Raw genomic sequence first — 27,473 nt, 5'->3', positions numbered from 1 at the left:
AAAGACCCTGAAGCAGCTAGGCTTCAAAAACTAAATCAGCACTCAGGTATTTTCAGAAGACAGAGCTAAAGGAATTCAGCTCACCCCAGCAGGGAATGGCAGAAATCCAGAAAAACAAAGCAAAACAAAGTCAAAGCACAAATGCAAAAAGCCGAGCAGAAAACTTAGCTTTAGAAGAGCAGGAATACAGACTGGTCTCCAAGGATCCCACAGAGAAATCACCCGCAGGGCAGAAGGGCGTCGGCGGCCTTATATCCAGTCAGTAACTCCACTCAGCCAGTCATCATCATTAGGCTCAGGTGTTTGATAATCAGGCTCACTACCTTTCTTTACCAGAAGAGGGAGTTCATCGGGCCTCAGTAGTGAAGGGGAAAATGAACTCACAACACATAACACACTGCGGGGCGGGATCTTGGGCCTCCGCAACACGTGTCGGTTCTCAGGCAGCGCGCACTGCACATGCCCGAGAACTCTTGTCACAGTGCAGGTGCCGGCATTCAAAACAGGAGGAGGCGGCGGCGCACAGGGGCATGATTGATGGTTGGTGTGCAGCGCGCAGACACAGGACAGGCATGATGGACGGATGGTAGGTGGCTGATAAAGGGAGACACACCATGCCTCTGGGACACATTACAGGTATGAGGACCTATTTATAAAAGTCAATATTTCGGCGTTACTAGGGGTCAGAAACAGAAGAGCCACCTTCACAGAATGCAGCCTTAGTGCTGCTGAAGGTGGTTCTTTAACTGAAAAACGCCCTGAAGGGTGACAGGTTCCCTTTAACTTTACAGTAAAAGGGATAATGAGAAGGTCAAGTGGTAAATATCTATTTACATAATTGCCTTGTAATGTTTTAATTTCCTGTTCTGTCCAGATGTCACCGTATCGCAGAATTCCAAGCGGAGGAAGTTCACCGACCGCCAAATTGGGACACCCAAGTGATGGGTGTCTCAATATGGAAACTGCTGCTGGTACCAACCTATGCTCGGTACCACCAGTGGAACACCATCGCACCACACACACACTATCACACTTTCACATTCTCTCACACTCACTCACTCTATGCGCCGTACGCACCACACACTCACACACACACATACTGACATTCTCACACACACTCTATATGCCGTACGTACCACACACACACACTCACACACACAATCTCATACACACACACACTCACACTCTCAAACTAACACACTCACACTCACTCATACACCCACACACTCAGTCACACACACACTCAGACTCTCACAAACTCACACACTCACACTCATACACTCACATTCACACACTAACATTCACACTCTCACACTCACACACTCAGTCACATTCACACACTCAGACTCACACACTCACACTCTCTCACACTTGCTCAATCGCACACTCTCACACTCACACTCACACACTCACACTAACACAGCCTCTTGCACGGTACCACCAGCGGAACACCGTCGCACTGCGCCTGCCCGAATTCCACGCAGTACGCCATTCGGCTGATCCCGGTGGCAGATGCGCAACATGTCTACAGGCAGAGGAAGCCGGTCACATTAAAGGGGTTTTCCCACGAACGAAAGTTCACTTTAAAAATTGTCTATGTCTGACCGTGTACGGAGCATACCACATCTCCTGGGCAGGGGAGGAAGCAAAAGACTATACTGACATTACAGCAGGAGATCGGAGAGGATTAATTTTGTGAGGTAAAATATTTCACTGACTGTTTTTAAACAATTTTTTACCTCACAAAATGTATCCTCTGTGATCCCCGGCTGTAATGTCAGTATTGTTTTTTGCTTCCTCCCCTACCCAGGAGCTGTGGTATGTTCTGTACATGGCCAGACACAGGGGTGAGAGAGACAGAGTACAGGGGGGAGACAGAGCAAATGGGACAGCACATGAGGGGAGAACACAGCACAGGAAGGAGAGAGACAGCAAACAAGGGGGGTAGCACATGGGGTAGACAGGTCAAAGAAGAACACACAGATGGGAGAAGTCAGCACATGGGGAAAGAGAGAGTGGATAGGTGGGTGAGCACATGGGGGGAGAGATTCTCAATGCTGCAAAGCCTGCCCCCATCGTGACATTACCGCCCTCCTGATGCGATAGCATCGGGCCTCCATCTAGTGTTTAATATAAATGCTTCCATCATTTATAATAAGTTTCATAATAGTTGTTTGCTATAGCTTGGCTTTTTTCATAAGAATTGTGCAGAGTAATCTTATCTGTAATACCAGAGATAGTAGGAATAGTAGATTCTTTCCAAAAAGTCACAATGGCATTTTTTTGCGACAAGAAAAATATGAATAATGACAGGCCTGTATGTCAGGTTAATTATATCTAGATCATGCAATACTAAGGCCATTTGTGGTAACAAATCTATGCTCTGTTGAGTTATTTGGTCGATAAGATTACAAATATCTCTACAAAATGAATGTAATTTTATCACTATAGGTCTATGTCTATGATCTATCTCTCATAGCTAAGTCCCCATCCTGGTCCCCTTCTTGTATTAATGTCCCCATCCTGGTCCCATCTTGTAGTAATGTCCTCCAATCTGGTCCTCATCTTGTAGTAATGTCCTCCATTCTGGTCCTCATCTTGTAGTAATGTCCCCATCCTGGTCCTCATCTTATAGCAATGTTGCTATACTGGTCCTCATCTTATAGCAATGTTCCCATCTTGTATCAATGCCCCCATCCTTGTCTCTAGCCAGTAGTAACATCTCTCCATTCGGTCCTCATTTTGTAGTAATTTTCCCACATACTGGTCCCCTTCTTGTAGTAATGTCCCCATCCAGTTCACCTTCTTGCTGCAATATCCTCCATCCTGATTAACTTCTTGTAGTAATGTCCCCATCTTGTAGTAATGGAGAGAAAAATAGAACAAAATCAGCTTACCACATTGTGAGGATGCAGGCAGGGAGTCTCGCACGGAAAGTCCCAAAAGAGGCAACGCTTCAAATGAAAAGAGGAGTGGTATTCCAGCGAGACAAACGTAGTAAAATCCAAGGAAAACTTTATTAGTCAAAAATTAAAAATGCTGAGCGTCAGCGGCCCCCTGATCTGGGTGTGAGCATCCCAGAGGGCTCCGATGCCTGTGGACCAATGGCGGATCCTAATAGGGGCGGATGGGGCGGTCGCCCCGGGCCCAAGGTTTTTTGGGGGCCCAGGGGCAGGGGCTGGCTGGGCCGGGTGGCAGAGAGGCAAATGCCACCCGGACCGCTCCCCCAGCACCTGTACAGGGCCGGCCGTGCCCTGTGCTGCCTGTGACGCCGCCGGCAGCAGACAGCCGCCCGCGTCACATTCTATGAGGGGCCGGGAGCTGTGCACGGCCGTCACCTTGACGGCTGCTCAGCTCCGGCTCCCTCCGGCTGTACTTCCGGGTCAGATGTCGGGCGAGCGCGATGACGTCATCGCGCACGCGCCGACATGTCCCGGAGGATGCTGAAAGCAGAGGCGCTGCTGGGGAGCGAGCCGGCTGTGAGGTAAGTATGGGGAACTTTTTTTATTTTTTTTTATTTATAAAATGAATTAAATGGGGGAGGGGGTGAGTGGGGGCTGTACACAATGAAGGGGGGGTGACTGGGGCCTGTATATGATGACGGGGGGGTGACTGGGGCCTGTATATGATGACGGGGGGTGACTGGGGCCTGTATATGATGACGGGGGGTGACTGGGGCCTGTATATGATGACGGGGGGGTGACTGGGGCCTGTATATGATGACGGGGGGGGTGACTGGGGCCTGTATATGATGACGGGGGGGTGACTGGGGCCTGTATATGATGACGGGGGGGTGACTGGGGCCTGTATATGATGACGGGGGGTGAGTGGGGGCTGTATATGATGAAGGGGGGTGACTGGGGGCTGTATATGATGAAGGGGGGGTGACTGGGGGCTGTATATGATGATGGGGGTGACTTGGGGGCTGTATATGATGACGGGGGGGTGACTGGGGGCTGTATATGATGAAGGGGGGTGACTGGGGTTGTACAGGATGAAGGGGGTGAGTGGGGGCTTCACAGGATGAAGGGGGGATGAGTGGGGGCTTCACATGGTGGAATGGTGGCGGGTTTTCCGTATGGACCCGCAGCAAACCAAGTGCTGCGGTCCGTACGGCTGTCAATTCCCGCACGGGGACCGCAGCGCTCAGGTGGGAAGGGGGGTACAGGGGCCCAGGTTTTATGAACAGCCCCGGGCCCATAGTCCACTTAATCCGCCACTGCTGTGGACCACATGTTTGAGACCCCAGCTCTAGCTTTATGCTCTAGCTCTGTTTGTGGTAGCCTTACATATGTAGGATTTGTTTCTTCACCTTGACCTTGAGTGTGAGACTAATGATCCCCATAGTAGCGACTAAAGTGTTCCTGTAATTACACCAATGTTTTGTGAATAATTGAAATCCTATTTTCAGAAAAGAAACACACAAAAGATAAACTGATGATATTTGTATTTTAGGGTAAATGCATTTTCCTGTTTGCATTCTTTATGTAAATCATCTTTAATTACCTTCAGGATATGTTATCTGTCCTTTGCCAAGATGGACCATTCACAAGAGGCATCTTCAGACGTTCTGCCAATGCAAAATCCTGCAAAGAGATGAAAGAAAGACTCAACTCTGGATTGGATGTTGATTTTGCATGTGAATCTATTTTTGTCACTGCATCTGTGTTTAAGGTATGTGGCACTTTAAGAATATAGCATAAGTTCACAGATATCGGATACAGACAGGCCAATTCCCAAAAGGTTGGGACGCTGTGTAAAGTTTGAAGAAAACAAGAAATCTCTATTTCCGTATTTTATTCACAGCAGAACATAGGACACAGATCAGAAGTCAAACATAAGACATTTTACATTTCATTTGTAAAACATTAACTCACTTTGAAATTGATGGCAGCAACACATCTCCAAAAAGTGATGCCCGGGCTGTGTCCACCATCGTGTAGCATCATCTCTTCAGGCTCTTCTTTATACAACAGTCTGTAAACGTCTGGGAGGTGAGGAGACAATTGTTGGGAGTATTGAAGAGGAATGTTGGCCCATTCTTGTCTCATGGAGGATTCTCGCTGCTCCACAGTTCGAGGTCTTTATTGGAATTTACATTTCCTAATGCGCCAAATGTTTTCTATTAGTGAAAGGTCCGGACTGCAGGCGGCCGGATCATCACCCGAACTCTTCTTCTGAGAAGCCATGCTGTTGTGCTGGATGCAGTATGTGGTTTAGCATTGTCTTGCTGAAATATGCAAGATCTTCCATGAAGTAGACGTTGTCTGGATGGAGCATGTGTTGCCCTAAAACCTCTATGTAAGGCTCAACACTGGTAGTGCCTTACAAGATATGTAAGCTGCTCGTGCCATAGGCACAGGAGGAGCCCCATCCATACCATCAGAGGTCCTTCTATTGAGGGCACAACGTCCAAGCTTTCCATAAAGAACTTCACATATTGATTCTTCTGATCACAGAACAGTTTTCTATTTTGCCTCAGTCCATTATAAATGAGCTTTAGACCAGAGAAGACTGTGGATTGTGTTGATATATGGCTTTTTCGTTGCATGATTGATCTTTAATTTGCATTTGTGCACTGCAAGGTGAACTGTGTTCTCGGACAATGATTTTTGGAAGCATTCCTGATCCCATGCAGTGAATCATGCTTGTTTTTAATGCAGTATTGCCCGAGGGCCTGTAAATCACGGGCATCCAATATCTACCATCGGCCTTGTCCTTTGTGCATATGGATTTCTCCATTATCTCTCAATCTCTTGATGATATTATGTGCTGTAGTTGGTAGAATATTCAAAGTCTTTGCAATTTCTCATTGAGGAACATTTATTTTAAATTGTTTCACAATTTTTAGATGGAGTTGTTCACACATTGGTGAACCTCTGACTATCTTTGCTTCAGAGAGACTCTGCCTCTCTAACATGCTCTTTTTAGACACAGTCATGTGACTTAGCTGAAAAAATGACCCTCCAGCTGGTTTAAATTAGTACCCTCTACTTTTCCAGAATTTCATTCGAGATGTGTTGCTGCCATCAATTTTCAAATATCAATCTAGCTCTCTACGAAAAACTGACCAGCACCTATTAACAGAATGAAGCAAGTGTGAACAGGTGCAAGCTGCTATGACTTAATAATATACAAAAAAAAGAATACAGCAGCTTCTGTCTCTATCTATTTATCTATCTTCTTATGTGTCTAATATTTATCAAGTTATCTGATAACGATGTAATGATTTAATATCTATCTTCATAGATATTAGATAGATACTTAGATGTAGAGTCTATTAGCTAATAAATACATAGATATTAGATACTTACAGCTATACAGTTATTTGATAGATACGCAGATAAATTGGATAATAGTTGGATAGATATTAGATAGATCCCTTTGAGTCACAAGTTTGACGTTGGCGTGTTGACATCTTTCCACATTTTCTGGTATCCGCTGTTTTATTATAAATTCCCCCCTTTCCGTCCTCTTAGGATTTCCTTCGTAATATTCCCGGCAGTGTCTTTTCATCTAAACTTTGTGAAAAATGGGTTTCAGTGCTGGACCAAGGAAGTCAAGCCGAGAAAATAAAAGCGGTTAAGAAGTGAGTATTTACCTATTTCACTGCTTTTACATATTTCACATGATTATAAAGAGCTCCTTCAGTGAGATGTGAAATTCCCCTGCACAGTTCACCATTATGAGTGCTGATATTCAACATACTGCCGTTTGTCAGGGAAAAGATAAAAAGTGCTTTACCCAGAACAGATTTATCAATCCAGCAAGTTATGAAAGTCCGATTGATGTAGTCAGGATGTCCTAAGTGGGATCACGATTGTTCTCCTTTACAAATTATTAGAATGTTTATTGTCTCTTCAAAGAGGAAGAGGACTAGAACTCTAACGCCACCTACAGGAAGTAGCAATCCTAAAAGTCAATATCGACCCTTTAATGAGCTTTGTCACGTGACTTAGGATAAAAGCCAAAACCAGAATCTCAATTTACAGACATTGTGTCAGGCTGCTGCCCCTCATCAGTGCAAAGTGCGAGATCTGGTTTGGCGGGGGGAGAGGTGTCTGACCGGGATCCAAAGTGTAACGTTTCTCCTTGCGGAGAGCGACATGTCAAGCATACCAAGATGAGGGGACTTTTAAGCTGCATTGTTCCTCTGTGAAATACATTTAGTAACTTTAATTTACAAACAAAAATGCTTGTAGGATTCCATAACCCATGGATATGAATATTTGGCCTCCTTTGTTCTTGACAACTTTTTGAAATGGTCTTATGGGAGATTCCAAAGTGTGAAAGATTTTTTTTATTACATAACACCACACCTCATTTTACAGACCTCGCCATTCATGACCCTTCCAATCACCCATTTGCCTCTCACAGAATGTCATCAGGTAGAGATGAGTGAGTCTCTTGAAATTCAAATTGTCCAGATTCATCAAATTTCTCCCAAAAAATGTATTTAGAACCAATTTTCTGTAATTCAAAGGATTCATTGCAAAAGGGTTGCTGCTGCATTCTCTGCCTCTGCTTTCATACATGGTATGATAATCTTTCCTGATTGACAGTGCTATATCATGTGATGTTATAGCTGTAAAGCATTGTGAGGAAGCCGCACCAAGATTATGTGATTCTTTTCTGGCTGGCGTAATCTTCTGTATGTGAAATTGTACCAGACATTTTAGGCTAATCATGGGAAGTGAACGCAAATTGTTCGAATTCACCCGGGTTCAGTAAATTTCAACAAATTCTATATAAACTTGATTTGTATCAAATCGATTCTCACTTCTATAGAATCTGAACATTGAGGATTAAGATATTGACAAAGCATATGGGTACAAGTGCATGAAGCCTTCAGGTAGCGCTGCTTACCAGGAGGTGGGTGGAGCTTTTCGAACTCCTCCCCTTTTTCTGGTGGCCTCCAGGACATTTTTGGGATGCTGAGCATACATTTAGGCTATATTGAGCCTTGGGGCAAAAATCCCAGTAGTCCAGTCCATCTCCCAATTTCTAGAGGGAATATCAATTACCGTATATACTCGAGTATAAGTCGACCCGAGTATAAGCTGAAGCACCTAATTTTGCCACGAAAAACTGGGTAAACTTATTGACTTAAGTATAAGCCGGGTATGCATGGCTCCCCCTTCCCTGTATGCGTGGCTCCCCCATCCCTGTACTTGTGTGCATGGTTCCCCCATCCCCTATCTTTGTATGCATGCCTCCTTATCCCCTATCCTTGTATGCATGGTTCCTATTAAAAAAAAAAAAATCTTACTTACCTTGCCTGCGCTCCCTCGCTGCATCTCGTTCCAGTGCCAGCAGCTCTTCCAGCCGAGCGATCACGTGGCCCTGCTCATTAAGGTGATGAATATTCACACCACGCCTATGGGAGTGGAGAGGCATAAGTATTCATTACCTTAATGAGCGGGGCCACATGATCTCTCGGTCGGAAGAGCTGCTGGCGCCAGAACAAACGAGAAGCAGCGATTGCGCACAGGGAAGGTAAATAGAATGTGTGCTGGAAGCCGGTGGCTGCGGCTGTCACTGTGCGCTATTACAGAGAATTGAATATTCATTTCTCTTTAGCAGTGGCACAGGTTTTAGCCACAGCCGTCGGTTCTTGCCTCCTGTGACCCGCTGCTCCATCGCTCCTCCTCCCCCGCCGGCTTCTGGGACAATTGCCTCATGAATAAGCCGAGGGGGGCGTTTTCAGCACAAAAAATGTATAAGTATATACAGTACTCTCTAAATAATTTTGGTTCCATTGACATTGTTCTACCACTCCACAATCTGATGAAATTGTGATAGGCTGATGGAAGCCAGGAACAATGTTTTAACACTAACAGACACAATACACAGCAATAAAGAAGCATCAAACAATCATAAGTTCAAGACCTAAAATACATTAAAAAAAATCATAGAAAAGTGCAGAGAAAATTTTTTTATTCCCTTGCAAAATTAAAAAAATGTTGAAAAAAATAAAAGGTAAGACATAGTTAGGCTACGTTCACACGTAGCGGAACTCTCGCGGAAGTTACCGCGAGAATTCTGGAATTCCATTCCGCAGGAAAAATCGCATTTTAAATTCCCGCGATTTTCCCGCGGAAAAACTAGCGATTTGCAAATGTAATTAGCTTGCAGAATGCTAGCGTTTTCCAAGCGATCTGGAGCATTGCTTGGAGAATTGATTGACAGGTTGGTCACACTCGTCAAACATAGAGTGTGACCAACTTTTTATTACTGATGCTGCCTATGCAGCATCAGTAGTAAAAGATAGGATGTAAAAAATGATAAAAAAAATAAAAAATATTGTTATTCTCATCTTCCGGCGTCGTCATCGCGGTCATTCTCGCAAAGGATTACTGGGACCGGAAGATGCCGGGAGCGTGGAGAGAGGCGGGAAGGCTGTGCGGGATGCCAGAAGGTGAGAATAGCAATATTTTTTATTTTAATTCTAATTTTTACAGGGATATGGTACCCAGTCTCCTCTCCTCCGGACCGTGGGTACCATCCGCAAACGTTCTGCTTACTTTTCGCATGGTAGACACAGCCACATGCGGATAGTAAGCAGAACAATGCATTCCTATGTGGGCAGAATCGCCGCGATTCCGCTAAATTAATGAGCATGCTGCGTTTTTTACCGCAAAGTGATTCCGCCGCGGAAAAAAACGCAGCTTTAGCACAGCATTGCGGAATCCCATAGGATTGCATGGGATGCGTATTTTTCGCGTTTTCGAGGCAAAATCACGCGTTTAAAACCGCCACGAAAACGCGAAAAACCGCGACGTGTGAACTGTTACATCATCTTGTTTTTTAAAATGAACATGTCAGTTTTCCGCCTCGGAGAAACCAAAAAGGAACATTCATTCTTTCCACTCCACCAAAGAATGAATTAAAGTAATTTCAAAATATACGCAAAAACTATAAAACAATGGCCCTTAAAAGGTTACAGTGACAGAATTATAGAAATGTTATAGCTTTCAGAATGTGGCTACACAATGAAAAAGATTAAAAAAAAAATGTTTTGGGAGTATGAAAGGAAAAAGAAATAAGTTTAGCATAAAGTCTTTTTTTATTCCAGGCTGCTAGAGAAGCTTCCACCAGTAAATATCACGCTGCTGCGCTACGTCTTCGGAGTTCTGCATTGCATTGAGCGACGTTCTGAAAGCAACCAAATGACGGCATTCAATCTTGCCGTGTGCATCTCTCCAAGCCTTCTGTGGTTGCCCAACCCTTCCAGCCCAGAGGTAGAGAGTGAATTCACTGGAAAGGTAAAAATGTTTAAAAACAAAAAAACAAAAGGCAAAGTCCTTGAGATCCTTCTACTTCTAAGTTTAAAATTTCTATCTGTTTTGAGGAAAACCAGACAGTAACCAGTATCATTGCCATAATAGCTCTCACGGGGTTCCTCACCCCACCCGTGCTTCTATTTTGTAATTTAAATTAGTAATTTTTTTACATTCGAGAGTCAAAAGTGAACCTAAAAATATATTGTAAAAAAAAAATATCTAACAACCTGCCTTCCACCTCTCTCGATAAAAGTGAAGAATAGGAAAATATTTCAATCACTGATGAAGAATCCCAAAACCAGTGCTTCTGGATGTTTTCTTGTGTGTAATGCCGGGAAACGCCACCATCAGATGGAGCCCAGTGTCCAATCACTCAATTATTGTGAAGGGAAATGGAGAGGGGAGAAAAATGGACTCTTGTGTAGTGATGAACCAGTGTGCTGGGATAAGATGTTATCCGCCATGCAAGGGTGCTAACCAAGTGTCTTCGGCGTGCTCGAAAAATATGTTCGAGTCCCCGCGGCTGTATGTCTCGCGTCTGTTTGTTAGGCAATCCCATCATGTGTTGCAGCTGATGAACAGCAGTGAGACATGCATCTGCGGGGACTTGAACATATTTTTTGAGCACGCCGAAGACCCTCGTATAGCACCCAAGCATGTTCGGATAACACCATATCCGATCACGTTCGCTCATCACTATTCTTGTGCCATTGTGCTGTTGTGTATGGCCATGTATGTACACAGACTTGGCCGGATCTAATCATTTCTGAACATGTTTCTTCCTTCCAGATGTCGGTGCTTGTACAGTTCCTGATAGAGAATTATTGCTCAGCTTTCGGAGATGACATTTCATTGTTATATGCCAACTTGTCATCTAAGGATGATAACAGAGAGGACAGCTCAGGTAAGTAGCATTCCTATAAATACTGACAAATTATAAAATGCCATGTACACATACCGCTAGGTATACCCTTGGGTTATATGCACAATGCATCTCTTTAAGGCGCATTCCACCAAAATCCGCCAGAAAAGGCTCCGTAAAATGAACATAGTGCACAGCAATGTCAAAACGACCTTGTACTGGACATATTCTATCTTATGTCACTTCTTTTAATCACTTGAGTGTTCAGAATCCTTGAAGAAGTTGAAAGAAGTGATATGCTCATTCTTCACGCCGCTTCCACTTGGAAGCCACCCACTCGCTATACTTAACATTATTCTCAGGAAACCTCAAGGAAAATAAAAGAAGTGTATTGGAAGATTTTTTCAAAGTTTTTAAGCAGTTTTAACTCCAAAAAACTCTTGAAAAAAACCTTAGTGTGAACATAGCTTAATTAAAAATAAAATACCTATTAAAGGAAACCTCAGGAACTGAAGGAATGGAGCAGGACTCTTGTTTTTGGGATTCTTTGAATTATTTGCCATCATGCCCCATTCCCCCATGTCCTGCACCAAGTATAGCACAATCTATAGGAGCGTTCCATATATGCACCAACTTCTAACATATGAAGCAATTAAAAAGAAAATTGCTAAAATCCTATAAAGAGTGAAAAAAAGAGATTAAGGTCCTAATTATATAAAAGTGCAGAAGCATCATCTGTCATGGAAAAACCGTGAATGCGGGACAACGCCCAATAGAAAGGATTTAAGTCATTGCTACATTTTCCACAATCTTCTGTTATTTTGCAGACACTTGTAGGAGAGCTCAGCAGTGTATGACCGCACAAAATAGACGAGGATGAGAAGGACATGGCACCTAGTGATCAAGGGGCCATGAGATCTCCTTCCTGGCAATAGTTAGCTGATGTGATATGCTCATATTTCTTGTAAAGTATAGCTCCACATTGGTGGTAAACCGCATGATTATACCGTATATTACTCCCAAGACCTATGTATAGAATAATTGATAGGAAGAAATGGCTGCTCCGGAGCTCGGCAGCCACTAGTATATGTCATTGTTCTTGGCAGGTTCCAGCATGCCTATGGGTAAAGGCAGAATATAGGTGAAAAATAAAGCTCCTATTTCTTGATGGCACCAATAGGAACTGAAGGCTTTCTAATCTTGGGTGGATATCGGCATCTTTTTGCTGCCTGCCCTCAATAAATTGGATAAACTCAATAAACAGTAGACTTAAAATAAACTCAATAAACAGAATAAACTGGCAAATTCAACTCCATCTTGGGTAGATCTGTGTTAGACCTCGTTCACAAGTCCTGATATTTACGGTACTCTAAAAAACAGTGCCAGTGCTATCCATATCAGTGTGTACAATCCGTGTGTCATCCATGTGCACCATCAGTGTGACATGTATCGGAATAGAATGACAGATGTTTAGGTGTTATATGTGCAGCGATAGATAGATTGATGGATAGATGTACTTACAAAAAAAGCAAAGATTCTTAGTGACTTGCCCCAGAGGCCGTGGGATACTTGATGCTGGGCCCGTTGATTTCAATGGGAGATGTCACAGTGGCAGTGACCCGGTCCGTGGCCTCAGGCAGTCAATGTAAAAGGGGTAGAGTGATGGGGATAAAAGGTATTGAGATGATTCGTGACGCCACCTGTGGTTTCTGGTCAGTTTGACCAGCGCTGCAGGGTTGCTTCTCTGGGACACATGGTGTCGTGCAGCAATGATGTTGAAGCTCCGCACAGGTGGAGCTGTAGTCCCAGGGCAGTAGTAATGGGTGTTGAGGGGAAGGGTGCAGTGTTAGGCACAGGGATGTAGCAGTGCTGAGTGGGTTAGCGCAGGAAGAAGGCAATGAGACAGCTGAGTGCAGTTCCTGTTCTTTTACTCACGTTTTTGGCACAGACAGGTGCCCGCTTCAATGCTGTGTTCTCCAGACAAGGGGCTCAGCCAACTCCCAGGCAGATGGAATCAACCTTTCCAGCACTCCCTTTCGTGTGCCTGTTCTGAACGTCTCCTTTCTAACGCTTATCTGAGGTACTTGCAGTACTGAGTTACACTGAAGTTCCTCCTGCTTGTTGTTACTCAAACTCCACTCGCATGACAAGTGACTGTAGCCTGCTTCGGGGACTCCATCCATCATGTCCCGGCTCACACTTAGGTTGCCACTGTGTCTTCGAGTCTTTTGTGGGAACAGAGTGGTCACAACTCCTATTCCTCCGGTTTCTGCTGCAGGAACATTAGTTTCACAAACAGCCTCGGAGACCGGACTTCGGCCATGCGCTTCAAACTTGAGGAAGGGCTCTGCTCTGACCCTAGTCCTTGGTTCTCTTCTCCTTATGTTCCGCACTAATCTTTCTTCCTTCTGAAGAATCAGGCTTTCTATTGCTCTTTCCTGTGCCAGCAGCTCCAGGTCACTGAAGCCTGCTGCAGCACTTCCTTTCATTCCATCCCTCTCTGGGGATCTTCTCTCACCAACTGACCACTTCCTAACATTCTCCCGCTCTCTTGTGTCATCTCAGCTCCACCCACCAACCAGCACTCTTTGTGTTCCAAGCAGGGAGCCACAACGGGTGCTCTGCTATTCTAAAATGTTTGTGTTGGATGTGAGTGGTGGAGTCTGGTCAGGTGTTCCATCTTACCTGGGAAGTGGAATACTACACCTCAGGAGGAGGTGCAGTACCTCTGTGGCGACTGAACCCTCAGGGGCGCCACATTAGCACATAAATTGGCCAGTTCATGTGTGGCCATTAACCATGGCAAGGTGACACTTCTCTGATGGGTCCTATCATACCACTTTCCTATCCTACTGAACATGCCACTTTCAGCATAAAACTCCTACAGTAATGGACAAACCTGTCTCTCTCGGGCTATAAACCTGCAATTTGAGTGGTCAAGTAGAACTTATTAAAATCACCTGAAGGTTATTGGGGGAGTGCAGAGTCAGACTAAAGGTAGTCATAACCTCCAATACTAAACTATACTAAAAACACTGACATAGCCCAAGAGACAGGTTTGTGCATTATTGTAGGCATTTTAGCTTGAGAGTGACATGTTCAGTAGGATAGGAAAGTGGTATGATAGGACCCATCAGAGAAGTGTCACCTTGCTGTGGTTATGGGCACACATAAATTATTCAGTTTATGCACTAAGAACCTTAGTTTTTTTTTTGTAAGCAATTCTTACTGAGTAATAATACAGCTTGGAGTTAATGTTTCCAGTGTTTCTGTAAGTCTTGGCCTTCACGGAATACTGCTGTGTTTTCTTTTTACATATGGTGCAGTTATTGCAACTTGCACCTATTCACACTAAAGAGGTGGTTGTCAGGTTTTTTTTAGTATAGATAGATATGATAGATATATGATTTCACAAGCCCCCTACATATAATAAACTTGCACACTTTCATGTGGCACTAAAGAGTGTTTAGCCTTATTTAACTTATTAAATAAATAATAATAATAATAAATAAAAATCACATGGAGTGCCTTTTATTTTTTGATAACCAGCAAAGGTAAAGCAGACGTCTGTGAGCTTGATATTATCAGGCTGGGAAGGTCCACATTTATTGTGCCCTTCCCAGCCTAAATATCATATGAGATACGCCAATTCTGATGCTTTACCTGACTCTTCCCGATTGCTCTGTTGTGGTGGCAATCAGAGTAATTGTAGTTGAGGTTGATGTCAGCTGTGATTTCTCAAAAATCACAACTGGCATCAAGCCTGGGAGTTAGTAATGAAGAGGAGTCAATCAGACACCCTCATTACTAACCCAGTAATCAAAAATTAAAACACACACATAAAAATATTTTAATTAAAAAAACACTCGCCCACACATTCCCTGGTTCACCAATTTATTAAAAGAGAAAAAAAGTCATGGAAATCCGCTATAGTTGGGGAATCCACCTTAGTCCGCAAATGGATATTTGAAAAACCATAAAAAGAGAGAAAAAAATAAGACAATGTCCCTTGTTTACCAAGTTATTAAAAAAAAAATGTTCCCGCACAGATCCGACTCAGTCCAGCTTTCCCTGAATATGGCCCCGGCGAAGTAACCTTCCTGCCATTCACAGTCGCTGGGTACTGATGTCACTGCTAATCAGAGTTGTCTGCTCCCGCTGCGCTCCACAAGACCCGGCGGCTCTGAACAGTGGTGATGCCAGTAACTATACCGCTGATTAGAGTTAACGAGTCACGCTACCCTCTATGAGACCCTGCGACTCTGATCAGCAGTATAGTTACAGACATCGCCGAGTCTCGCGGAGAGCAGCAAGAGCTGGCAATTCTGATGAGCCGTGGTCAGTACCTGGCGACTGTGAATGGCAGTATCGTTACTTGCTGCTATTCACAGTTGCCAGGGATTGCTTCAGAGCTGAGTGGGAACATTTTTTTTTACAAACTGGTCAATGAGGGACACTGTTTTCTGGTATCCACTTGTGGAGATGTCAAATTTGCTGGACTATGGATTAAGGCAAATTCCCAAGACTACTGTGGATCTGCATGGCTTTTTTTTATTAATAACTTGGTGAACCAGGGAATGTGTGGGGGAGAGTTTTTTCAAATAAAATATTTTTGGGTGTGTGTTTTTATTTTTGACTACTGGGTTAGTAATGGGGGTGACTGACAGACCCCTTTCCATTACTACCCCAGGGCCTGATGCCAGCTGTGATTTTTGAGAAATTCCAACTGACATCAACCACAATTACCATTACCCCAAATTCCACCGCACCAGGGCAATCGAGAACAGCTTGGCACAGTGCCGGAATTGGTGCATCTCATGTGCTGTCCGTTCTTTTACCAAGCAGTTATTAATCTTTCACAGGGACATTTACAATTTCCTATGTTACAAAACAGACATTTTAGAAATATTCATTTCTTACGCAGTTTTTTTCTGTTTTATCATCGGTGTGTGCAAAATTAGCTCGATTTCAATTATTTTAATTTATACTTTCAGTTTTCGTTACGTACGATCAGATACTGCGGGGAAATCTTGCAGCTTCTTTATGCACATAAGTGTATCAGTATAGATACTTTATCTATTTCAGCAATTAAAAAAATTCAGGACTCCGTAAAAAAAAAAGAAAAACATTTTGGTTTGTGTTGCCATTTTCTGAGATGCATAACTTTTTTCCGTCGATGGAATTGTGTGAGGACTCACTTTTTTGCACGTTGAGCTGATATTTGTATTGATAGGTCAGATACATGATACCTGCCACTCCTTGATTATCACTGAGGTCAGTGATTGTCGGCATGAAGCAAGCTGAGACCAATGGGAACCACTGGAGATAGGGAGAAAAATAGGAGTATGAGTAACATCTTTATTTATAAAGATGTCCTCCTTCTTATGGAGAATCCCTTATATACTGTAAACACCTATGACAGAAGAGTTTAGTTAGAATAGGGGTTAATTCAAAGCACCAGCCATTACTTTTAGAAATGAGCAAAAGTATTCACGCTACCTTGGTCCACGTCCAGTTTTGTCCTGCATAGCAGCTGATCAGGGCATTGTTCACTTCTGAGTTGGCAATTTCCTTCCTAGCATCCTTGGTGCCTCTTACTGAGCCCCACAACATCAAGATGTCATAGACCTATTAAGAGGCAGAGAGGCACAGGATATTGGGTAGAATTGAACAGTTCCCTGATCCAGCTGCCACACAGAACCGAACTGGACACCAGAGTAGGGTAGCATGAATCTTTTTGATCTTCATTACTTACTATTGGTACAAATTAAGACACCATTTTACAGTAGCTTTAGTTCTCTGGAGTTGGTTTTAACATTAAGATTTTTTTTTTCTCTTCTTTTCTTTAGATATCTGTTCTTTTAAGCACATTGACTCATCCTATGACAGCCTGGAGAACGAACTTAATGATGATGGAGATTCTCCGTACAGTGGTATTCCCACAAGGAGGAGTCATGACAATAGAAGCAGAGATTCAGTTTTGACGCTAAGTGATTGTGACCTGGATCACGTCTCCAATGAAGAGAACCAGACCTTTAGTTCTACTCATACACAATCTGTGAAAATTTCAGCAATTTCCCACCATCGATCAGTATTACATGAGCCGTCTGAGGAGGACTCTCTGTGTTCTAATACTTCCGGGTACTCCTCTACCACTGATGTGAGGCGCCACAGGCGTTGCTCAGAACCAGTTATTGGAATCTTGGCATCAAGGTTCAGTCAACTTAATGAGTCCCCACATGAGAACAACACAAGCTGTGATGCTCTTCTGTCTCAGTCAGCTGATGATTATCTGAAGCAGCATCGAAATCTTCAAGTTGAAGGCCAAAAACTTATAAACCGCAGTTTGACTTTGGGTATTGATGTTAGTAAAAATGGTAATAAAAAGCAGCCCAGTGACAAAAAGAACACTCCCAATAGACTCTTGCCACCCAATGCTTTGAGACTTAACATTTGTTCTCGGACTAGTTGCTCTAGCTTGTCTTCTGCTGCGACATCTCCTTCAGGATCTTCGTTGAGTTCCTTGGACAGCGCTTTTTCTCAATTTTCAGACTATTCAGTGTTAAACTCGAATGAAGTGCCTTCACATTTGGACTGCACATTGCGGCAAAACAAAAAACAAGTCGAATTCAGTCCAGATTTTCTTGGAGAAAATTCCTTTTCAGGATTTGTGGTTGCTGAAGATAGCAAACAGCTTTATAATGGTACCACATTTATTACTAGAAAAGATGGAGTTGAGTTTCCAAATAATAAATCTTCAGGTAGCACTCCATCCATTGCATGGATAAAAAATAGCCGATCTGCTGTCAAAAATTGGTCCTCAAAAAAGATGGACAAGCAGGAAGAAAAAAACAAAATAGATACTGTCCATGCAACAAAAATACTATCATCAACTATACAGGAGATTTCAGAAGTTTCCTTGTTTAGGGAACATATAACTGTGCCAAACGTTGTGTGTGAAGCCAAACACGCCAACAGCGAACTTAGACTTAAAGGGTATAAGGAAGAGGAGCCTCAAATCTCCATCTGTAAACATGACGAGGAAGTAAGTAGTTGCAAGCTCTTACCATATACAGGGGACAAGGTTGTCCTTGACAGAAATGGAAATGGTGACAATGGGGTGGATTGTAGCTCATTTATATTCCCATCTCCTGTTTCCATCAACATAGAAATATCTTCAAACAGCCAAGAGAGCACTCAGTCGCCACAAACATTTTTTCTCGGTCACAACATTTCATTGTTTGGTCTGAGAAACCGTAGAAAGTCAACTAACTCTTACAGCTTGGAGGAGCCCGTTCTTCTCAACCCAGGCCTGAAGTCTTCTAGCGAACACTCGATCCTGCAGCCAGACGAGGACCTGTCTCGCACAACAGATGAAGCAACCAAAATCTCACTCACCAGGGATATCAGCATGCGCGTGGCCAGTTTCAAGAAGAATAAAGTGCTGCCTTCCAATGTGGACACTGGAATTAGGATTGCAAATTGCGACTTGGAGAAACACTTTTGCGTGTCTCCGAAGCTAAGCACCAATACTGGAGACTTATTCTTTCAGTATGACACACATAAGCAAATTAAAAATCCACAAGAATGTGACAATCCTATCATTAAAGGTGGCAGAGATGATTGGCACACAAAATGTTGTAGTGACCCAAAATTTGAAGACATTGACCAAAGATTTTTTGCAGAAGAATCCTATGTATAGGGTTGGGCTTGGAGAACCCAACAGTCCCTGTTCAGTGGTCCTGACATCCCATTTGATATACAGACTAATGGTTTTATTCATATATTATGAATCCATTTTGACTATGGAAAAGTCTTATCTATGTCTAATTTATGTGAATGAGTGTTGTGTGTTTTTATGAGAAATTTGCAGTATTTGATTTTCTTAGCGAACGTGTTAATACAAGTGCACCATTTTAGTTCCTTTATCAGAATGCATTGATACTCATTCCAATGTAGGTATGGGAGGCTATATTTTGTGTTATCCGAACGAACGATGAAGATTAAGGCTCCCTGTCCACAGGTCTTTTACTGTAATGAGGCTTGAATACAGATCAAGGTGTCCTTTATACAGATCCAAAAATCAGGCTTTCTTTGGAAACACATTCTTAGTTTTTCCTAAAGTGAATTGCTACTAGAGTTGGTGCAAATCGATTCGCACCATCCAATCCTTCAGTCATGACTGTGGTCTGTGGCTGCTGGACGGGAGTGAGAGAGCCATCTTTTGCATCCGCAGCTCTTCTTTTGATTAGTCTGCCTGGCTCGATGTCATCAGGTCGTTGCGTCGAACATGTGATGTTGCACCTGGCTGATTAATCAAAAGAAGAGAGGTGGATGCCATCAAATAAGAGGAGGTTCTCTCACTTCTGTCCAGCAGCCATAGACCGCTGTCATCTCCGATGGACTGGGACAAGGTGCTATGTTTTAAACTATGCGCACACACAGTCTTTTTGAGGTAGATTCTGCCACAGAAATCGCCTAAAAAATCTATCAAAAATGTGAAAAAGAATGAACATATGCATTTCTGTGTAAAAATGACATGCTGTGCACATGTTCAGGCTTTTGAAGGTGACCTGACCATTCTTCTGGTGTTTTCTGCTTAGAGAATATTCCGGAGAAAGATCGGATTGTTTTTTTGAGCATTTTGCCATTGTTTTTGCTTAAAAAACTCTAACAGGTTCTTCATTATGCAATGAAGTGAAAAAAAGACTGGAAAACGACAGTAAAAAGACTTCTCAAAAAACATGGCAGCAAAAAAAACATCAGAAAAACGGTCAGGAAATGACACTGAAAACACTTCAAAAGAAAAAACTTCAGAGTTTCCTGAAGCATCTTCTGCTGGAAAAACTTAAAAGGCGTCATGTGCACTTATGTCCTAAGAAGAAACTCCAAGTTTCTAAGGAGTTTTAAGATTTTGAGGAGGATTTAGAAAGTTTCCGCTCAGTTGGTACTCCAAAATCTCCTTGAAAATCTCTGTGTGCACATAGCCTCAAGTTATGCTCACATGGAGCTTTCTGACGTGGAATTTGAAGCAAATTCGTTTTAAAATACGCAATAAAAAAGCTCAATGATTGTGAACATATCCTTATTATCATGTAGTTTTTAGATCGTAAAGTCTGTGCTCATTATTTTGGAATATATCTTTATGTAATATACAGTATCTTCATAGTGATTGACACTGAGCTCCAAATCCCATGCAGAAACATAAGGGAAGATTCATTACGAGACAAAATTTCTGAAGTCCGTTCTGCTTGTGAGTTTGCGACTTTTTAAAAAAGTTCCCAATTCATAAATCTGGCATATGTTACTTGCACAGTGAACCATGTCCAGAGTACACCCACTTTCTACAAGTGACAAAAGTAGCATAAAATAGTAAAAAGTCACAAACTGTGTTTGTGCCAAAATGACTGTGGAAAAAGTTGAAACTTTCTTATGACAAAAAAATGATGCAAAACCCTCTTCCACCGATATACTAAAGAGTTAAAATACTTTTCTGGGACTTTAATATCAGATAGGAGATCATCAATATGAGCCGATCACTTCATTTACCTTTCCTGCTCCATCACTTCTATAGCTGTCATGGAGGGGGTGTATGGTGCCGGTTCAGGAACTGACCCTGCATTACAAAACTAGCTCCGATCGCTGCTGTTTAACTACTTACATCTGACTGACTAGTGCTATTTATGTACAGTACTGGCGCCCATAGCGCCTCCAACCCCGTAACATGATCGTGCGGTGTTGATGGGTTGCCAAGGAAGCCAGAAGCATTTAGAAGGCAACCATTTCCATCATGTTTGTACTCTAATGATCCCCAACCTGTGAATGCGCTTCACAAGAGATCATTGATTTCACTACATATTACAACACATAGATATTGTATATAAGTGAAGAAACGGTCACAAGTTCAAGGTCCCTACAAGTCTAGAAAGTAAAACTGCATGCAAAAAAAAAAAAGTGTGAACATATAAAGAAAAAACATTGAAGTTTGAGTCACCACCATTTTCCCAGTGCAAAAAGAAAGAAATTAAAGTAAAAAATTAACATATTTGGTATCACCATGTGCTCAAAATTACAATTTATGACAGTAAAAGATGCCAGAATTACCATTTATTGTCACTGCACTCTCCCACCCAAAAAAATGCAATATAAAAATCATCAAGACGTTGTATTTAATCCAGAAGTGGCACAAATAAAACAACAGCTTGGCATGCAAAAAACACCCTCGCAGACAGTGACAAGAATGAAAAAATAGAGAAGCTTTGTGTCTCAGGAAACAGGACAATTGTTTTATTTTATTTTTGTTTTTTTATATAAAGTTATGATTTTCTTTTTTTTTTTACCACTGAAGTATAAAACAATCTATACATTTGGTATCTCTGCAATCGTACTGATCTGAAGAATCATATTGATGGGTCATTTTTACCGTATACTGTTGGTACTTCCAATAGGTTGCTCTAGAGTTCAAGTCCTCTTTCTCTCTGAAGAGACATTTCCCATTTACTGGTGAGGTAGAACATGCAGTACCATTCTCAGCCACTAAAGCACCTTCAATCGGCTGATTGGTGGCAGTGCCGGGACTCGGACACCTGACAATTATTGATGAGTGAATGTCCTCTGCTAAGGTGTTATCTGCCATGCTCGGATGCTAATAGAGTGTCTTCGGTCCGCTCGAATAATTTATGTTCAAGTCCCTGCGGCTGCATGTCTCACTGCTGTTAGACAGCCACAACAATCCCTGCATGTGTTGAGGCTGTCTAACAGCTACGAGACATGCAGGTGCAGGATCTCGAACATATTATTCGAGCACGGAGAAGACACTGGTTAGCCCCCGAGCATGGGGGATAACCCCTTATCCAAGCACATTCGCTCATCACCACTGATAATTAATAAGACCCTTTATTATGCTGGCTAAACAGAATACGTAAAAGCATATTCTGCTGTATTAAGTTCAGCACATAATGGCATATATAGTAATCTCCCTGTAGTGCTGGATGCAGGTCACCCGTCAAATCAGATTTTTTATCTAAGTCTATAAAGGGAATTTGGAGCATTGCATCAGAAAAACGGCGCTCTGGCGGCTGTAAAGATATATTAAAAAATGAATCATCACAGAATTATGAATGTAACCTGATGAGATAAACCAAACTGGTATTTAAGGACATTTACTTTTAGCATATTACTCTCTCAGGTCAGGCACACATTTTTGCTCCTGAGCGGCGGCGCTCCAACGGACCTATGTTGCATTACTTTCCTGCAGGTCTCTGTAACATGGGACATGCCTGCCAGACAAGCTTCTCTACCCTAGGTAGCCCTTGTTTTTGCTTTGCAAATAGACGGAATAATATGAAGGGATCCGCTGATCGGTGCACTTACTTTTCAATGGAAAGCCCAGCTGTAACATATACCTGAGCTAGAAATGAACCCGTTTTGCGCTATTCCATTTTTGTGTTATCTCCCAGCCCTGCGGTACTCCTGCGCTCGTTGCTCGTGTCCTGAGTAACTGATGTCACGTGTCCTCCTGTATTTAAAGAAAGAATCTCGTCCGCTTCATGAGTTTGTACAGATCATCCTGTTGTCATTTCCATTATTATGCTACTATTAAAAGATGTGTATTTTTGTACCTGCGGAAAATGCTGCTAACTTTATATGGTTTTGTTCGTCGGTTTGTTATGACACTGATAATAATATAAATGTATATTCTATTGTATGGAGTAATAAAGCCATTGTAACAAATACTCTACTGGGGAAGGACTCAGGAGGACTCTCTTCTAAACATACTTTTGTGTGGACAAAGCATAATTATCAAAGGGTCTTTTAGACAAAACACTTGTGATGTTTCATAATATCTATGTATCAGAGTGGTACTACTGTAAGGCTAGCCCCCAGACGGGATGAATGGTTGGGAGGATGAATGAGCGGATGGGTAAGTGGATGGATGGATGAGAGGATGGATGGATGGATGGATGGATGGATGAGTGGATGAATGGATGAGAGGATGGATGGGTGGATGGATGGATGAGCGGATGGATGAGTGGATGAATGGGCGGATGGGGTATCAATACACAGAATGCAGGTGCGAGCCTCCAGATCTAATGACATTTAGATTCTAAGATAGCTCAAAAAGGATTTATTCGATGCCCAAAGTATACAATGTTTCGATTCCAAAAACTTCGGAGGCTTTTTAAAGTGAGAGAGGATCAGTGTTAGGGCAGAGACAAGCGGCCGTATAACTCGTGTGAGGATCGCACCGCAGTGTGCAGACTGGCCCGGCATCTCTCCTGAGCATAACAGTGTGATGTATTTGTGGCGCCCCTGAGGGTTCAGTCGCCACAGAGGGACTGCACCTCCTCCTGAGGTGTAGTGCCCCACCATCCAGGTAAGGTGGGAACTCCTAACCACGCTCCAACACCTGCACCCCTCACCACAAAGTAGTGTAGCAAAGCCATATTGCAGCACCCTGCTTGGGTGAGTAGAGAACCCTGCCATGAAGTTCTAAGCGCAAGGCCGGGGCCCGGTCCCCGAGGTTGTACGGACACTTATGGTCCTGCAGCAGACACCGGAGTAATGGGCTGTAAATGCACTACTCCCACCTAAGACTTGGGGGCACAACATTGTTCATTCATCCCCTTTTTGCCATGGAGCCCCAGGGCCACGGACCGGGTCACAGCTCCCGTGACAACTCCCATTGAGATCAACAGGCCCGGTACCGAGTACCCCGCTAGCCCTGGCGGGCGCTCCATTCTGGCGTCACAAACAGGATGACGAGACCCGATGCCATCGGGTTCTGTGTGCCTAAGATTTGTTGGACTTAAAACTTTCGAGAATGTGCAGAAGACCCAATTTAATAGACTGTGACATGAATACTAAAAATGGCCGACAGCCTGGAGAAGAAGGGCGTGATAATATAGGTGGCCCTAAGAAAAGAGCGCAGACTGTCCTGGGCCTCCCCTGTCTAAACTTATATGCGACAACAAATTGGCCCACCCCCAAGGGGTTCATATACTGGCTTGGTATGGAGGAGTTGGAAGAAGACGCCGCCCCCAGATGGTGGAGCGGAAGCCAGTTGCGGGAAGGAAGCTGAGACAGGAAGGAGAATGCCAGAACGCCATGATGGAAGAGGAGGGGATGAGGCCTGTGGAGCGCGGGGAGGTTGAGCTGGATCTCCCCGGCGCCATGGCTGGAGGCTCGGACCCTGCTTCTAGGCTGAATCGCCGGCAGCTGGAGGAGGAGATTGCCCGGCTGACCCAATGTTTGCAGCTGAGGCAGGAGGCCTTGTGGAGGCTGAACAGGCAACGCGCCCTGGAGGGGCCTACACCTGCGGTACCCGCACCAGCGGTACCCATCGCTGTTGTACCGGAGCTTCCCCAGGCAGACTCCACGGAGCCTGCAGCCGCTGCCACTCCACCGGCAGCATCCGGAGCCCCTTCGCTGCCGCCGCCACCGGAGGAATTGTATGAGGCCTTAGGAGCCGAAGCGGAGGAAGAGGAGCTCCCGTCCGAACTTGACGCGGCTGCGAAGGTCCCACCAGAGGCCCCTGCGGGCCCAGAGCCACCATCCGCAAGGAGGCTCCAGGTATGTTTGATGTCCCTGCACCTGGGAAAGCCTTGGGGTGTACTGCGGTCGCAGCGGCTGGCCAGGTCGTGCTAGATCTGGTCTGGGACCAGGATACCAGCCCCTTGGGGAAAACACCAGAACCCCTGATAGTGGCGCCGCGGTACAAAATTAGCCTGGATCGGTCTCGGGAGGAACGGGAGGACGATGAGAACTGGGCTAGCTGCCAAGCGACTATCCGGCAACTGGCAGCTGAACACCGAGACAGGGAGCAGCGAAGGTTAGCGGTGCTGGGCCCTGATTTGGACAGGAAGGAGCAAGTCCGTGCAGGTCACTATGGTCCCCGGGACTCAGCAGGTTGGGGACACGTTCTAAACGTGAATTCTGAGAGGGGGTTCGGCTTCATCCATGACCCCAGCCGAACCTCCGACCTGTTTTTCAACCGGAGAGATGTAGAACCCCATTTGAGAAAAGGGCACCCCGCCAGAAACCTACATCCGGGAGATCATTAAAAAAAAAATGAATATCAGACGGGTCCCGGAGGATCTCATCAAGACCTACAGGCAGAAACCACCTACTGCCCCCATGTGCCAAGCTGGAGCCGTATCAGTCCCGCAGCCAAAAGTACGGAAAGCCGCAAGCTTTACCCCACTGGAGGAAGAGTACCTGAGGACTGCCAATGCGTTTCTCTCATCTGGTAGCAGTTCCCAACCATCAGCTTCCAGAACCCCAGGAGGGGAAAACCACTAGTTAAGACGCTTCTTGACTTTAATTCTCGTTACCCAGGAGGGTATTTGCTCAGTTGTGCTTTGTTTCCTGTTTTTGTACCAGTTTTCTATTTTTGGCTATCATGTTCTAGTTTTTTTTTCCCAGAGTTGCCCAGTTTTGTTGGCAGCCTTCACACTTTAACTGTGGAGATCATGAACGTTGAATGATCCGGAACTGAAAATTGTATATAGTTTGCACCTCCTTAGGTGCTCTCTTTTGGTTTTGCATAGGACTCTCTTCGTAAAAGAAGACCTACCTCGTCATAGGGACATTTCCAGACACGTTGGCCGGACCAGTGTCTACTCTTGCACTTAATGATAATGCTTAATGTTATTCTCTGAATAGAAACTAGAAAGTATTAGTATATAATGAAAATCCTAATGACAGATTTTATGGAAGTATATTGAGAAAGAGACATAGTGAATGTTTTGCAGAACTTTGAATAAAGATGTTGAGGATGTGAATATAGAATTGAAATTACAGGTGAAGAACCAGGTATCCACGGTTGTCATCCTAAGTCTAGAAGAGACAGTAAAAAGTAGAAAATATGAAAGGTAACGGAAAGGAGATATGTTGCTAGGAAATATGAAGTGATATTGAGTTTGCTTAGATATCACTTTAAATTAGGTAGCATAATTTAAAATTTAGACAGTTAATTTGTTTGCAACATTCAAGAAACCGTGCCTCCCACATTGGGGAGTTTAGTATAAGACATGTTTATTCAGCATTATAAAATGTTGTATGTTCCTGTATTGTTAACTCTGACTTGCAGCCCGCGGATGTACTGTGTTTAACGGGGGGAGTGTGGCACCCCTCTTGAGGTGTAGTGCCCCACTATCCAGGTAAGGTGGAAACTCCTAACCATGCTCCAACACCTGCACCTCTCACCACAAAGTAGTGTAGCAAAGCCACATTGCGGCTCCCTGCTTGGAGTGTAGCAGAGCACCTTTGGTGGTTCCCTGCTTGGAAAACGAAACGTGCTGGGAGGTGGGTGGAGTTTAGAATACATAAAAGAGCGGGAAGGTTTAGGATTTGAGGTCAGTCAGTGAGTCAGTGAGTGAGGAGGAGGAGAAGATCCCTGGGAGAGGGATGGAGGAATGAGTGCTGCAGCTGCCTCAGTGATCTGAGCCAGCTGGCACAGGAAAGGAAAGAAGGAGAAAGACATTGAACAGAAACCTGATCTTTCATAAGAAGGAAAGACTAGTACGGAACGTAGGAGTAAAAGGGAACAGAGGACGTGGGTTAGGAGAGAACCCTGCCAAGAAGCTTTAAGCGCAAGGCCGGGGCCCGGTCCCCGAGGTTGTACGGACACTTATGGTCCTGCAGCAGACACCGGAGTAGTGGTCTGTAAATGCACTACTCCCACCTAAGACTTGGGGGCACAACAGCAACTTGGATAGTGAGCCGGGACTCAGGAGTAAGGAGTCCTCGAAGCAGGCTACAGCTGTCTGCCGTACAAGTACAGTTCATAGGAACATCTGTCAGGATGAAATCCAGTGTAACTCAGTACTAGGAGTACTTCACTTAAAGGCGCTATAGAGGAGACGTTCAGAAAGGCGCATGTTGGCAGAGTGTTGGAAGGGAGCATCCTATCTTGCCTGGAGGTTGACTGGGCCCCTGATCCGGAGGACATGGCACGGAGGCAGGCACCAGTGTATCCTACAGACTGTGAGTAAAGCTTTGGAACTACATGCCCCGGTGCCCTCCACTTATTCCTGCACCAATACACTCCGCACCACTACATCTGGATACCAGCTTCTACCCTGCCTGCGTCTCCCCTCCATTACTACATCTACACTGCCCTGGGACTACAGCTCCACCTGTGGGGAGCTTCACCATCTCGGCTGCCACACACCACCAGTCCCAGAGGATCTGCATGCAGCGTCGGCCTAACATCTCACTTGCCGAACACCACAGGTGGTGTCACGAACTATTCATAAACTCTATTTCATTGTTCATTCATCCCCTTTTTGCCATGGAGCCCCAGGGCCACGGACCGGGTCACAGAC

The 27,473-nt window shown here is 44.1% G+C and overlaps 1 protein-coding gene across 2 annotated transcripts in view; it reads left to right on the top strand.

The window, feature by feature from the left end:
* ARHGAP20 (Rho GTPase activating protein 20) overlaps window positions 1-22,880 on the top strand; it is a 158,378-nt gene extending 135,498 nt beyond the window's left edge. For both annotated transcript variants that reach the window (XM_073583103.1, XM_073583104.1), the window contains exons 11-15: window positions 4,513-4,674; window positions 6,480-6,589; window positions 10,076-10,265; window positions 11,073-11,187; window positions 16,995-22,880. In XM_073583103.1, the coding sequence (XP_073439204.1) occupies window positions 4,513-4,674; window positions 6,480-6,589; window positions 10,076-10,265; window positions 11,073-11,187; window positions 16,995-18,847 (2,430 nt within the window). In that variant the 3' untranslated portion in view covers window positions 18,848-22,880. The remainder of the gene's footprint in view (window positions 1-4,512; window positions 4,675-6,479; window positions 6,590-10,075; window positions 10,266-11,072; window positions 11,188-16,994) is intronic.
* Window positions 22,881-27,473: the final 4,593 nt, after the last annotated feature.

The sequence above is a fragment of the Dendrobates tinctorius genome, unplaced genomic scaffold (assembly GCF_039654945.1).
Source record: "Dendrobates tinctorius isolate UK_male_01 unplaced genomic scaffold, ASM3965494v1 ptg000075l, whole genome shotgun sequence".
Classification (NCBI taxonomy): Eukaryota; Metazoa; Chordata; class Amphibia; order Anura; family Dendrobatidae; genus Dendrobates; species Dendrobates tinctorius.
This window is presented reverse-complemented; position numbering and strand designations above follow the sequence as displayed.